Source organism: Staurois parvus, unplaced genomic scaffold (genome assembly GCF_062004578.1).
Source record: "Staurois parvus isolate SC_StPar_1 unplaced genomic scaffold, SC_StPar_1.0 ptg000499l, whole genome shotgun sequence".
In the NCBI taxonomy this organism is placed as follows: Eukaryota; Metazoa; Chordata; class Amphibia; order Anura; family Ranidae; genus Staurois; species Staurois parvus.
The window spans coordinates 3,814,750-3,830,528 of NW_028318295.1; the positions used below are offsets into that span (position 1 = coordinate 3,814,750).

At 41.2% G+C, this 15,779-nt stretch overlaps 1 protein-coding gene across 1 annotated transcript in view; it reads right to left on the reverse strand.

Moving 5' to 3' along the window:
- FTO (FTO alpha-ketoglutarate dependent dioxygenase) overlaps positions 1-15,779 on the reverse strand; it is a 604,671-nt gene that overhangs the window by 495,030 nt on the left and 93,862 nt on the right. Inside the window, exon 2 of the mRNA XM_089689844.1 lies at positions 733-810. Coding sequence (XP_089545970.1) covers positions 733-810 — 78 coding nt within the window. The remainder of the gene's footprint in view (positions 1-732; positions 811-15,779) is intronic.

A 15,779-nucleotide genomic window follows, 5' to 3' on the forward strand; every position in this document is an offset into this window, starting at 1 on the left:
TTTGCCTGGAGAATAAGCTGGAGGTACGAAAGGGCTAATGAAATGGGCAAATAACTTTACTGTTCAATAATAAAACAGTACAAAGCAGAGCGCAGGAGATGACTGATACAGGATGATTTCACAAATCTTGTTGCTTTGTCTAAATATATTAATGAAAAGAGAAGCTTACATTTAATGCCTAGTACACTTGATCAGAAAACTGGACAAAACAATGCTGCTTTTGAAGCGATTGTACGATCATCTGATCGTTAGTACACAGCTTTCAAGAGCCGATTGCAAACGTTTCAAGAGAAATTATCCGAACGGACAAACACAAAAATGTTTCTCATATGATACAAGAATAAACTATTTTTGTTTAATCAGTACAGTATTCATCCAAAAAGAAATTTAAAGACCAAGACCATGCATGCTCAGAAACTAAATACATTACAGTACAAAACAACACATTACATCACTTCCACAGTTGTACTCTGTCACGCAAAAATTTCCGTACCTCTAGTAACCTCTTCATTTTGTATATAAGATTAGCATACAAAAAAAAAATGATAATTTGTCCGATATTGTCACCGTGTGTACGATGCTTAACTTCTTGTGTGCTATTCTGCATAGGTTAGACAAATCTGCATAAAGCATTCAGTCAAATTGACATTTTGTGAATTGTTGATTCTCCTGGACAACCAAAAATTTTTGACTATCTGAAGGACTGCTTGCACAGAAAAATTGGTTACATACCAGCTCATAGAAGGTTTCATCTTTTGGAGTAACGAATGGAAGCTTTGCATCACCAATAAGTTCAAGAAGCTTCTGCCTCTATGGGAAAAACATATAAGAATATCAAATTCACTAAAAGTACTTAGAAGCAAAGAAGCATCAACAACCAGTGATTTTTGTGTATATTATATTTATACTATGTGACCGAATACATAAATTATTTGCACATAAATTATTAGCACAGTGGCTAAATGGTTAGCACTTCTGCCTGACAGTACTAGGGTCGTTGGTTCGAATCCCAGCCACAGCACCTCCTGCCTGGAGTTTGCATGTTCTCCCTGTGCCTGCATGGGTTTCCTCTGGGTACTACGGTTTCCTCCCACACTCCAAAGACATGCTGGTAGGTTAATTGGATCCTGTCTAAAATTGGCCCTTGTATATGAATGTGAGTTAGGGACCTTAGATTGTACCCCCCTTGAGGGTTAGGGACTCATGTGAATGTACAATATATATATGTAAAGCGCTGCATAAATTGACGGCGCTATATAAGTACCTGAAATAAATAAAATTTGCAGTAGCATGACTTCATTGTTATAACAAACTACATCACAAAGCTACTGTATCTGTCCATATCTTTTGGGAAATAAAACATTTTACTCAAAGGAAACCTGTTTGAGATACATTTTTAGGCCACTTTTGCTTGCTATCTTTCATTCTAGATCACTGACCTATAATGAGTATACAGATCACGAGTGTTAACTTCAGTGGCTGCATACTTTTTATGGGTCAGTGATTCTTAATCTCTTCGCACCTGAGGGTAAAACAAATCTAAATGCCTAAGCACAATTTGCAACTTTGACATGTGTTAGTAAAACCGTGCATATCATCACAACTACTTTGTGAATCCAAATGGATTATACCTTGGTTTTTTTTCAGGACAAATTGAAATTTAATTTGGGTGAATGGTAATGGATATCTCCTGATTTTTTTTTTTATTATCAAAGGAAAACTGGCCAAAATTGGAAAAACAAAATATATTTTTTTTAAATGTAGCTGTATACTTCTTGCTACTACCATAACCTATCACCAAAGAAAAACTCAAAATAAATTCTCCTGTGATCACAATGATACCACATATGTGTATGTTAGCTGTTGTTTTTACCCATAGTACAGCCCAGGAACAATAGTGCACATTTAGTTTTTTACTACTGACACTGATACTAATTAAAAAAATAAAATAAATTCCTGACAAAAAAAAAAAAACCTGACCCTGATCCTTGACCCAAACACTAACCCTGGCACTGATCTAGATCAAACCTTTATCTAGGTATGTATTATTATTATTCATAATAATTACTATTTTTACACTCAATTTTTTTCTCTCTGAAACAAAAGAGAGAAAGAGATACAATGTATCTCCTGCCAGTAACAGCAATTAATTGCAGGTTGAGGCAAACGCGTTGGCTCACAATTAGAAGCATGTCGGCCTGCTGTGGCGCACCTTCAGTTGGTCCATAGACTGCCTATCACACAGGTGTCAAACTGGCAGCCCTCCAGCTGTTGCCAAACTGCAAGTCCTATGCGACATTGCAAGATTGACAATTACAAGCATGACTCCCAAAGGCAGAGCCGTTATGGGACTTGTAGTTTCACAACAGCTGGAGGGCCACCAGTTTGACACCACTAACCGATCAGGTCTATCAGATAAGCAGCCAATGACCAAATGTTTGCGCTTTACAGTAGGTTTATGTTGCTGGTAATTGTAAGGTAGTGGTTTAGCTATGTCTGCCTGCAGTAGAAGTGTTATTACTAACAGTTTGGGAGAATAAGTGCATCAGGTGGATGTATGTAAAATCACCACACTGCACACATTATTTAGAGGTGTTTGGGAGCGCTTTTGACGAGGGGCACAAACATAATACGTGTTGTGCTAGTGCTGTCAATGGTACCAACAGATGCAGGTTTTACAATGTTTAAGGCCTGGACAGGCCCAAAATGTATGTAAAAAGGGTGCCAGCTAGGCTACAACCCTGGAAGCAAAGGTGGGACGTCTCTGGGAACATGATGTGTAGTCTAGAGGGGGTATAATACCAGTGGGTTAATACTTTAAGGGCCATCTCAGGAACAGAAAGAGATCTATAGCTCTTACGTATGGTATCCACCATGGAGTCCCAGACCTCTACAGAGACGGTAACACCACTATCAGCTTCCCATTTCTGTCTATATAAAGGGGGTGAAGGAAAGATAGTTGCCAAAAAAGGAGGTACAAATCTGAGATAAGACCCCTACCCCTAGGAGAGTCACAGCTGATACATTCAAAAAATGTAATAGGGGACAAAGGTATCAAACCAAAATGTGAGTTGAAAAAATGTCTTATTTGCCGATAATGATAGTATTTGTGTAGTGGGATATCGAGAAGTGTTCGTAATGTCTCAAAAGTGATATAAGACCCACCTCTTTGAAAGTCAGATAATCTAATAAGGGATCGTTCGTACCACCAGCAAAATGCCTGTGGAGACGAAAATGCCACGACCAAATTCGGGTCACCAAAAAATGACGAACCCAGTGAAACAGAGGAGACAAGATTTAATTTAAGTTTATAACGGGACCAAACTATCAATGAATGGGCGACAATTGAATTATGGGTCGACAACGAGCGTGGGGGGGGGGGTTGTCCATTGTAGACCGGGTAAACAGAATGGGCGTATAGATTGAGATTAAAATCTGACCCAAGGGATCTGGGAGTTAATAGTCGCCCATTGTGATAGTTGTGTAAAGCGGGCCGACAGGTAATAGAGCCAAAAATTGGGGAGTCCGAGGCCACCCGTCTGTTGCGACTAATAAAGGACAGATGAGGTAAAACAAGGGTGTTTATTACGCCAAATAAAATTGTTAATCAGCTGTTGAGAACGATCAAGGAAAGCTTTCGAGATCGAGATTGGGAGTACTCTAAATAAATAAAGTAATTTTGGCAAAACATTCATTTTCACCACCGTGACTCTGCCTAAAAATGAGATAGGATATCCATGCCAGATCTGTAACAAAGTAGAGAGGCGTGACACACATGGTGGGTAATTAGCTGCAAATAATCTCGAGTATCTAGGTTTAAGATAGATACCCAGGTATGAAATCCGGTCTGTGGCCCAGCGAAATGGGAAAGAGGAACAGAGAGGATGCACTCAGGGATTCAGTGACATTAATAGGCATGACAATTGATTTAGTAAAATTTACAGTAAGACCCAATGTGGATGCAAAATCATTCAATAATGTGCATAAATTAGGCAATGAAACTAACGGGTTAGTAAGGAAAAACATTACATCATCTGCATACATACATAATTTAAATTGTGAGACCAGAAGTGGGTATCCTGAAATGTCTGGGTTCTTATAGCAATTGCCAAGGGTTCCAAAACTAACACAAATAGTAAGGGTGAAAGCGGGCAACCCTGATGGGTACCTCTGCCTACTGTAAAAAAGTCAGAGTTGCAGCCTGGGTGTCTAATTCTTGTTTGTGGGGAGGCATATAGAGCATGTACACCCAACAGAAATTTGTCACTGAAGCCCAACCTCTGCAACAGTGAAAATAAATATAGCCAGAGGACACTATCAAAGGCCTTATTGATGTCCAGGCTCAACAACAGCACTTCTTTAGAGTGCAGGTTAGCATCCTGAATAACATTTAATGTGAGGCATACTGTATATTGTCTGTGATAAGTCTATCTGGGATAAATCCTGATTGGTCAGGTGAGAGTGACCCAACTTTGCCAGGATTTCTCGCCCCTCCAGAAGAGTTGTGGCTGTATATGTGCTGCATTGTGTGGAACTATCAGCTTAAAGGGAAAAGCCCATTTGTAACGAATCCGGGCCAAGAAAAGAGCAGATGTGATTTTCCAACATTTCTCTAATGTGGCCGGAGAGACATCTGGGAAAATGTGCAGAGTTGAGCCTTCAAAGGAGATCACAGGGGTGTTGTGAGCAGCTCTGAGTATATCGTCTTTAATCAGGAAATCTTTCATACACAGAACAATGTCACAAAGTGGCTTATCGTTAGGAGGCTTTGGACGCAGAGCTCTATGTATCCGATCGCAAGCAAAGGATCTAGTGTCATAGTCCTGAAGGAGGGATTTGAACAATTTGATTGTAGCCTGTGAAAGATCGATTACTGTCTCTGGGATTCCCTGAATACACAGATTGTTCCTACAATTACGATTATCAAGATCCTCGACCTGCGCCTGCAGCTGCGTAAAGGCCGTTTGTAGATGGTCATGATCTCTGGAGAGCTCGCCATAGGCCAAGCTGAGCTCGTCATGTTTTGTTTCTAAGCAATCTGTTCTAGAACCCAGCACAGCTATTTCCTGAGAAAGGACGTTTGTACTTTAATGAAGCTGCAACTGGAATTTAGCAGCCAGTTTAGTGTACATAGTCTTTAAACAGGATTCCAAGTCCCCCTTTGTAAGCTGCTGTACATACCCACTGTTCTGTGTAGATGGATGAGCTGCGGTATCCTGTGTGAGGCAGAATGGGTATGCTCGGTTGGCATTATCTTGGGACATGCTGCAAGTTTCCTGCATCTTCAGCAAGTATATTGTAAGGGATTTCTGAGCAATGCTCTTACTTTTTTTCCTAGCAGCCGGCATGTACGAAGTCTCCTGGGGATGATCAGGTGAAAAATACATTGCCAAGCGAGAGAATAGCCCCAGGGGACCAGTTCAGCCCGATGCAGCGATGAGGCTCCTTTTACATAGTAACGATCCTCGTAGGACAGCACTTACGCCCTGACATTTATATTGTAGAATAAGTTATCACAACAAGGGGAGAGGTAGATGTAGGCCACAATTATATTTGATAATCCATATAAGAATGGAAGGCCTAATCAGCTCAGGTACAGGCCCCAGAAGAGAAGTAGCCTCTGTCGCAGTACCAGAAGGGATGTAGAGGCCGTCACCACACAGGCCTCAGTGCCAGAGTCCTATGGGGGGGTTGTTGAACACCTGGACATTTACCCCCCAGGTGTTTCCCAGTTGCAAAATGCCCTGGGTCTGGAGGTCGAGGCTTAGAGAAGGCCCTGGGCCCTGTGGGGGCTGTACCACCCCAGGTAGAAGCACCCGGTCTCTGTAAGAGTAGGCCTCAGCTTGCTGCGGCCCTTGGAGGTCAATTGGGGAACCAGGCCGCCTCCGAGAGCCTCCCCCAACCACCAGCACACCAGGCAAGGCTCGGCGGCAGAGCAGCGGTGCCCCGGGCGGCTCCTATGGCAAGAAAATCCGAGGCTGCACTAAGCCGTAGTAGGCCACGGGATCGCAGTGCTCCGAAGAGGGGCCAGAGCAACTCAGCTCCCCTCCTCCAGTAATAGGAAGAGGCAGCAGGACCTCCGATAACTATGTTTAGTCCACTGCTGCCAGGATGGCAGCGGATTAGCAGAAGAGCGACAGAGCTCCAGATTATTAGGCTGCTCCGGTCACCATCTTGAACATGCCCCCTCGTTTAGGAGCTTTAAAGAAGTGGTTTTAAATTATTGAGACTTTTTGTTTTACTTTAAAGCAGTGGTGCATCAGAGCAATGAGCGGAGATTTGAACCATGAAGGAGACCTGCTAATTAATCCTTGATGGAGGTTTATAACACCCTCAGTGCTTTGTGCTTTTTTTAACCATGGATTTTGCTGTGCATTTTTTGTGTCTTCTGCCTTGTGTTTCTTGGTACCGCATTTGTGATGCCCAGACACCACACACCTCACCCGCTTGGAAGCAGACAAAACATGTTGAGGGCAGAGCTTTGATGAATCGAGCTGAGGTTGCTTTTACTTGCTAACCACTCTGGTTGGGCGAGGTGTGCGGCGGCTGGGTTATCTCTTCCTATTCCTACAGCGTGCTTTGGGTCTGGACGAACCTTTCCCCAGTCTGCACCCTCAGCAGATAGAATGGTGAGGGATAGCATTGGACTGTAAGCAATAGAGGGGAAACACAGAGGTAAGTCTACAGGTGAAACTCGAAAAATTAGAATATCGTGCAAAAGTTCATTTATTTCAGTAATGCAACTTAAAAGGTGAAACTAATATATGAGATAGACTGCAAAGCAAGATAGTTCAAGCCGTGATTTGTCATAATTGTGATGATTATGGCTTACAGCTCATGAAAACCCCAAATCCACAACCTCAGAAAATTAGAATATTACATGCAATCAATAAAACAAGGATTGTACATAGAACAATATCGGACCTCTGAAAAGTATAAGCATGCATATGTACTCAGGACTTGGTTTGGGCCCCTTTTGCAGCAATTACTGCCTCAATGCGGCGTGGCATGGAAGCTATCAGCCTGTGGCACTGCTGAGGTGTTATGGAAGACCAGGATGCTTCAATAGCGGCCTTCAGCTCTTCTGCATTGTTTGGTCTCATGTCTCTCATCTTTCTCTTGGCAATGCCCCATAGATTCTCTATGGGGTTCAGATCAGGCGCGTTTGCTGGCCAATCAAGCACAGTAATCCCACAGTCATTGGACCAGGTTTTGGTGCTTTTGGCAATGTGGGCAGGTGCCAAATGCTGCTGGAAAATGAAGTCAGCATCCCCATAAAACCCGTCTACGGAAGGAAGCATGAAGTGCTTCAAAATCTCCTGCTAGACAGCTGCGCTGACCCTGGACTTAATGAAGCACAGTGGACCAACACCAGCAGATGACATGGATCCCCAAATCAACACAGACTGTGGAAACTTCACACTGGACTTCAAGCATCTTGCAGTGTGTGCCTCTCCATTCTTTCTCCATACTCTGGGTCCTTGGTTTCCAAATGAGATGCAAAAGTTGCTCTCATCAGAAAAGAGGACTTTGGACCACTGAGCAACAGACCAGGTCTGTTTTTCTTTAGCCCAGGTAAGACGCTTCTGACGTTGTTTGTTGTTCAGGAGCGGCTTGACAAGAGGAATACAACATTTGAAGCCCATGTCCAAGATCTGTCTGTGTGGGGTGGCTCTTGATGCACTGACTCCAGCCTTAGTCCACTCCTTCTGAAAGTCCCCAACACTTTTGAATGGCCTTTTCCTGACAATCCTCTCCAGGCTGCGGTCATCCCTGCTGCTTGTGCACCTTTTTCTACCACACTTTTCCCTTCCACATAACTTTCTATTAATGTGCTTTGATACAGCACTCTGGGAACATCCAACTTCTTTTGCAATTACCTTTTGAGGCTTTCCCTCCTTATGGAGGGAGTCAATGATGGTTTTCTGCAAAACTGTCAGGTCAGTCTTTCCCATGATTGTGATTCCTACTGAAACAGACTGAGAGACCATTTAAAGGCTCAGGAACCCTTTGCAAGTGTTATGGCTTAATTAGCTGATTAGAGTGGGACTCTTTGAGCCTCGAATATTGCACCTTTTCACAATATTCTAATTTTCTGAGATTGTGGATTTGGGGTTTTCATGAGCTGTAAGCCATAATCATCACAATTATAACAAATCACGGCTTGAACTATCTAGCTTTGCATGTAATGAGTCTCTCTCATATATTAGTTTCACCTTTTAAGTTGCATTACTGAAATAAATTAACTTTTGCACTATATTCTAATTTTTTGAGTTTGACCTGTATATACTAGCACAATATGGTGAAAAAACCCTCTGCAGATGGATATTTAGTTCTGGTTTAAGCTGATGACGGTTTTCTGATGCTTTACGATATAAAACTAGCTCAGAATTGTGAAAATGAAAACAAATAAGTATACTGATGTATCAAATCAAAAGGTAATGTTCAAAAACATATTACATACCACCTAAGAAACACATCGTGAAATTGTGTAACTATTTCAATATATCTAACTCAGATTAATGTGTGAGAAAGGCGTTTAACTTGTGTGAAGATAAACTTTGGTCATCTATTACCAAAATCATCCAAGAACTGTTCACACAACATTGCCTCCCTATAATAAACAACTCTGTAGCCCCATTCCCACACCATCATGCATATGCACAGAGTACTTAGCAGATATTATTGAGGCCATTCAATCCCAAGGACACTTAACCTTTTGAGCTCCAATGTGAAGTAATATGCTTACAAGTGTTGTAGATCCATATAATTCAAAAAGTGACAAGTCAGTTGAATTATGAGTCAAAATTGCAAAATTTAGCATACACTAATTTCTGATGAGATATTTACTCTGGACATTGCATGTTTTTGTGGTTGTTATAAATACAGAGATTTGAAGATTTAGGTAGTGGAAAGACTAAAACATTCAGACTCCTAAATATATATAAATAAATATATATATATATATATATACACACACACACACACACACACACACAGTCTTATGTTCACTGAAATTTGAGAGAATTTATGAACAATTGTTCCATTTTAACAAGATGCAGTGGCCTCAAAGGGGATAGCAAAAATATTATGCTATTGGGGTGCTAAAAGCTTTCTAGAGAACAAATAAGCTCCTTTCAACTACCCTGGATGTGTTTGCATGCCAAACATAGTCCCTCACTAGTCACAGAAAAAAACACTGAAAAAGAAGTTAGAAACATAAAACAAATAAAAACTACTGTACACAAATAGTAATCAAATACTTAAGAAATAGGGAACACAACTACAAAGAACACAACATGAAACACACACAATTACCCCACATACAGCCCCCATCAAAAAAAAAAAAAAAAAAAATGGGGTCAATTCAATAAAGGTTATTGCAGGAGTTAAGTCAGTCACATGGCCACATATCACTTGCAATTCTGAAAATGTCAAATCATTATTGGTAGTATGTGGTATTTACCAAAAATAAAACCATAAAAAGACCTTAAAGTCATTTCACAAAAGGAAATAGATAATTAAATGCATGCAGTAATTAAGTACTGGTCCAGGCATGCGGTGTGTACTGGTATCTGTCAGTACTGTCATGGGTTGTTAAGGAATGGGTGGCCGCTGAGTCCTTAACAACCTATGAGTCATCCGCTGTCAGAGGGGTTCCCCACTGACAGCTGAATGTGAAAAATAAAATTGCTGGCAATTAAAAAATAAAATAAAAAATGGTGTGCCCCCCCCCCTCCATCCATACCAAGCCCTTCAGGTCTGGTATGGTTTTTGAAGGGAACCCACCACACCAAATTTAAAAAAAAAAATGGTGTACCCCCCCAAATCCATACCAGACCCTTATTCGAGCATGCAGCACAGCAGGTCAGGAAAGGCTCTTGAACCATACCAAATCACATGCCCTCAACATGGGGGGTGTGCTTTGCTGGGCCAATGATGTCACCAGGTAGCCCCACCCCTTACATATTTAAGAACTGTCAGGCCAGCGGGTCTGTCAGGTGGCAGGAAACATTGTCGAGAGCAAAGCCTTTTTTGGGGGGTTGACGGTGGCAGGCATCATGATTAACGTTGGATCTACTTCGAGGGACATTCTTTTATTTTTCTTCTTTCAATAAAGGACTTGTCAAAGACTGTCTCCTGTCTTTTTGCACTACACTTTTTGTTTTTTTGAATGAGTAGCGGTACCATGTACCTCATACTCATTCACATGGGGGGGGCTAGGATATGGGGACCCCCTTCCAGATTCTGATAAGGCTCCTGCCCTGCAGACCCCCACAACCATCAGCCAGGGTTGAGGGGAAGAGGCCCTTATCCCCCCGTGGCCTGGTATGGTTCGGGGGGAAGGGGCGCTCGCTCACCCCCCCCACCCACCCTTTCTTGACCTGCTGGGCTGTATGCTTGGATAAGGGTCTGGTATGGATTTTGGGAGGGCCCATGCCTTTTTTTTTTGGCATGGGGGATCCCCTCAAAATCCATACCTGACCCGAAGGGCTTGGTATGAATGGAGGGGGGACCCCACACTGTTTTTTAATTATTTATTAATTGCCAGAATTTTTTTTTTAAATTCAGCTGTCACAAGGGGAACCCTACTGACTGCTGAAACATAAACACATGCTTTTCGCTACTAAAATACTGCATGACTCAATACAATAACTCATGCAGTATTTTAGTAGCGTTTATAGTGAATGCAAACTTTTTTTTTTTAAATGCTGTGCGACATCTTACCGAATACTCAGATGTGATAAGATACCGCTTAGTGAATTGTGCCCAATATATATTTTAATATGGCTCTAATAGCAGAAGTTTTTTGATTTTTTTTTTACCCAACTTCCCTCAGCATGATTGCGATCCATTACTGTGCACGAGTCTTTCCCTCCTCATCAGTGTAAAGACAGCAGCGGGATCCATTGGCTGCTGTCAAAATGAGCCAGAGAGGGGAGAGTGGGGGGCGGTGCTAAGCTGCGCTTTGTGTATCAATGGGTACACAGAGCTGGCTTAGGAGCGAGCACACACAAGTGCCCCAAAGCAAGTGGCTTACTATGGGGGCACTCTGTAAGGGGGAAGAGCCAGGAGTGCTGTTGAGGGACCCTAGAAGAAAAGCACAATAAAATGTAAATTTATGAACAGGGCCTGACAAATGCATTTTGTGTCCCAATTCCCCACAGTGGGTAGGGTGGACGTATTTGTTATATTAAAAAAAAACAATGACTGTCTACCAGGATATAGAAGTTTTCACCTATTGTTACTGTATAATCCATGATAAGGTCCAGCATAAAAAAAAAAAAAAAGACAGCTTTGTCTAATGATGTGAGCATCTGCATGACAATCTAATAGTCCAAACAAGCACCAAAGGGCCACAAAGCAACCACTAAAGGTTGTAAGAATATACAACCATGTTTAAAAATCTGCATGACTAGGTAAGCATTGTTCCAGCTTTCCCTTTGAATAATACAAAATAATAAAAAAAACCTGTTGAAGGGAACAAAACTGTCAAACACAGTCAGGTCTTTTAACATTTACTAAAATGGAACAGAGAGTCAGCCTAAGGTCAGCCTAACCTGGTAAAATGTAGATGTATAGTGTAACATAGAAAGAATAAAATTACAGCACTGCATCTAATTCATGGATACGTTTAAACAGTAGTTGGGTAACTAGCTGTCTGTTAAGTGAAGCAAAGCAGAGAACTAATGTCCACCTTTGCCCTACCTTATTTGTCACAGAATGTAATGTTTGTCACGAACTTCTACACCTTTGGTGTTTGTAAGCACTGTAGTTAGTAAAGCCTTTTGCTAATTATTACACCAAATCAGCTCCATTAACAGGCCAGTGGCTGTGTGAAGGGCATGTTGCTGAAGCCTTAAATGCCTCTCAGAATGAAAATGAATACATTAGCTTATGCCCTTTGTTCAATAAAACAAACTTCTTGATGGGAGGAAAAACAAGTACATAGGAGAGTATACTCAATAAAAGCAGTATGGCATGTTTGTAAGGACATCTAGAGGATTTAGTTAGACTGCAGGCATTCTGTTCTGATAAACACACACACTCAATCCTCTTATGAATATTAGCCAGCCTCCTTGTCTCATTGTACAGTTTTTTCTACCTGTCACCATTTGCACTGAAACCATAAGTGAATTCCTCTCAAACAAACTGCTGGGAATTGCAGTAAGACAATTGCATACTGAACTAAACAAGTACATGTGTAATACTAATTTAATCATTTCATTCATAACATTTCAAGTTAATTTGTTATTTTATTTTTTTTATTATCACATGCATGTTTTAAAGATCACATGGTTCTAAAACTGAACTATCAAATATGCCCCTATGATATCAGTGGTGAACTTGCAACAAAACATAAACACACAGACAAGCATGCCTGTGCTTAAACTATAAACCATTTATATCTACTATATCTATGTGAGAGACAGAGACATTTTGTATATCAGTCAGTAGGCTCATTGAAATTACTTTATCTCTCTCCTAACAACTCTTTATACAGATATCAGCAAAATAAGGATCATTTCACAAAGCTCAACACAAAGATAAGGTTCTTAATGTTCAGCTATGTTACTGTAATCCAAATTCCACTGGACTAAGCTGAAAATACCAGTCATTTTATTATTCACCTTTATTTACAGTTGCAAGAAAAAGTATGTGAACCCCTTGGGATTACGTGGAGTTTTGCATGAATTGGACATAAAATGTGCTCTGAACGTCACCTAAGTCACAATAGAAGAACACAGTCTGCTGAACATAATACTACACAAACATTAGATGTTGCCATGGTGTAATTGCACATAACATGTAAACCTTCACAGTGCAGGGAGGAAAAAGAATGTGAACCTTTGGACTTAACTGGTTGACCCTCCTTTGGCAGCAATAACCTCAACCAAACATTTCCTGTAGTTGCAGATCAGACCTGCACAACGATCTGGAGTAATTTTGGACCACTCCTCTTCACAAAACTGTTTCAGTGTAGCAATATTCTTGGGATGTCTGGTGTGAATCGCTCTCTTAAGGTCATGCCACAGCATTTCAATCGGGTTGAGGTCAGGACTCTGACTGGGCCACTCCAGAAGGCTTTTTCTGTGCTTTTGCAGCCATTGTTTTGTTGAATTACTTGTATGCTTTGGGTCATTGTCCTGTTGCATCACCCATCCTCTGCGGAGCTTCAGTTGGCAGAGATGGTCATACGTTTTTCTGCAAAATGTCTTGATAAACTCTGGAATTCATTTTCCCATCAATGACAACAATCCGTCCAGGCCCTGAGGCAGCAAAGCAGCCCCAAACCATGATGCTCCCTCCGCCATGTTTTACAGTGGGGATGAGGTTTTGATGTTGGTGTGCTGTGCCTTTTTTTCTCCACACATAGTGTTGTGTGTTCTTCCCAAACAACTCAATCTTCGTTTCATCTGTCCACAGTATATTTTGCCAGTAGTGCTGTGGAACATCCAGGTGCTCTTTTGCAAACTTCAAACGTGCTGCAATATTCTTTTTGGACAGCAATGGCTTCCTCCGTGGTGTCCTCCCATGTACTCCATTCTTGTTTAATGTTTTCCTTATTGTAGATGTGTCAATAAAAATGTTAGCATGTGCCAGAGATTTCTGTAGGTCTTCAGCTGACACTCTGGGATTCTTCTTTACCTCATGCAGCATTCTGCGCTGTGCTCTTGCAGTCATTTTTACAGGACGACCACGCCTAGGGAGAGTAGCAACAGTGCTAAACTTTCTCCATTTGTAGACAGTCTGTCTTACCATGGACACATGAACATCAAGGCTTTGGAGATACTTTTGTAACCCTTTCCAGCTTCATGTAAGTCAACAATTCTTGATCGTAGGTCTTCTGAGAGCTCTTTTCTGCGAGGCATGGTTCACATCAGACAGTGCTTCTTGAAACCAGTAAACCCAAAACAGGTGTGTGTTTTTTAAGGGCAGGACAGCTGTCAGCAACACAACCAATATCATCACACTGATTGCAGTCAAGGTTGGCTCACTCCTGGCTCCAATTAGCTCTGGGAGAAGTCATTAAGCTTGGGCCTCACATACTTTTTCCTCCCTGCACTGTGAATGTTTACATGTTATGTGCAATTAAACCATGGCAACATCTAATGTTTGTGTAGTATTACGTTCAGCAGACTGTGTTCTTCTATTGTTGTGACTTAGATGACGTTCAGAGCACATTTTATGCCCAATTCATGCAAAACTCCACGTAATCCCAAGGGGTTCACATACTTTTTCTTGCAACTGTATTTATTAACCCTTTTCCACCCACTCTGGTGTCCCTTTAAATAGTCCAGAACGCCTGGGGCATGGAATGGGTCGTAGATCATGTGACCATCATCAGTGGTCATATGATCAGAAGTCGATCCCACCAGCTTCCAATCTGTAGTCCAGACTTGATTGCTGTCTGTAACATCCTGGTCTTTAAGCAATGGCCAACTAGCGACATATATGTGCAGCTTGTGGGCATTAAAGCCTATCTTTTTGCCGCCACACATAGGTGTTGGGGAATCATAAAGGGGTTAATATCCTTTATTCCAGTATGTTTGGTTTGTGCATTGAGCCAATAACATCCAATGTTTTCAATGAGTCATCAAGATTACAGAAGCCCTGAGAGAATATGAGATTATTTACTTCACGTTGATCTTTATCCTTTAATAAACTGTACCTTTGGTTCAGTTCTCCTTTAATTAATTATCTGCCCCCTCCAAAAGTATCCCACCATGATATTTACCTTCAGCCAGATTAGAAGTGTTCACCATGCAGCCCAAGTATGAGCTACACAGACTTTCATCCAAAAAAATTCTGTTAGGTCCACTTCTTAGTGCACATGCATGCCACAGGCCCATTCTATCTTGTGGGGAACCATGATCATGGTGGGCTCTAGGAAAGAATGGGGCTGTATTTCACATGCACATTAAAAGAGTACTTGCAGGCCTTTTTTTTGACGAAAGGCTGTGCAACTCCGAGTGGAGCAACACAATGTATATTGCTGGATCAGGGCTGAATGTAGATAGTGCAAGTAATTAATGGACAACTGCCCGTGCACTTTAAGTAATTATGGAACAAGTATACTAAAGGTCAGAAAATGGACATCACATGCATTTTGTTAGCAAGGAGGCTAAATAGTCCTAACTAGTCACTAATTTATTTGCAAAATAATTATTTTATACAAATATTTAAAGCAATTAAACAATCAAAAAATCTGTTTCCAAACAATCAATAAAATTTTATGGAAAAACATACATGCAAATCAAGGGATTCCACATATCAGGATGCATTCATGTGTTCTTCATTCAATCACAGGAACATACTTATAAATTTCATTCCACAAACACTGCTTTCTCAAAATGAGAAACGGGAAATATTTCAATCTGTTCCTGCAAGCTGTGGTTAATTCTTTATTCGTAAATCAAAACTTTCCCATAAGTGAGCTGGTACCAGCACCTGGAGGTTGTTGAGGAGTATGAGATGTGAACCCACCTGCAGCTTTATTAGCCTACATGAAAAACATTATAGTTTCCCTTTAAAACAATATTCCCCACTTCCCCTGCTGTGGTAATGATGTTCCACTCAAATATATTATTTTCAGTAATGTCTCCAAGCCTTTACTGGGAACAGCAGACACAGGCTTATTGCTCAGCAAATATCATCTTTGAGGTAAGGACAGTAGTTGGTGATCAAACCTAGTCAAGGGTACCCAAAGACAGAATCCAGCTATTTTCATATATTTTGTCTATTCCTTAAGGTGTCTAGTGGCCCCCTGGTAGAAG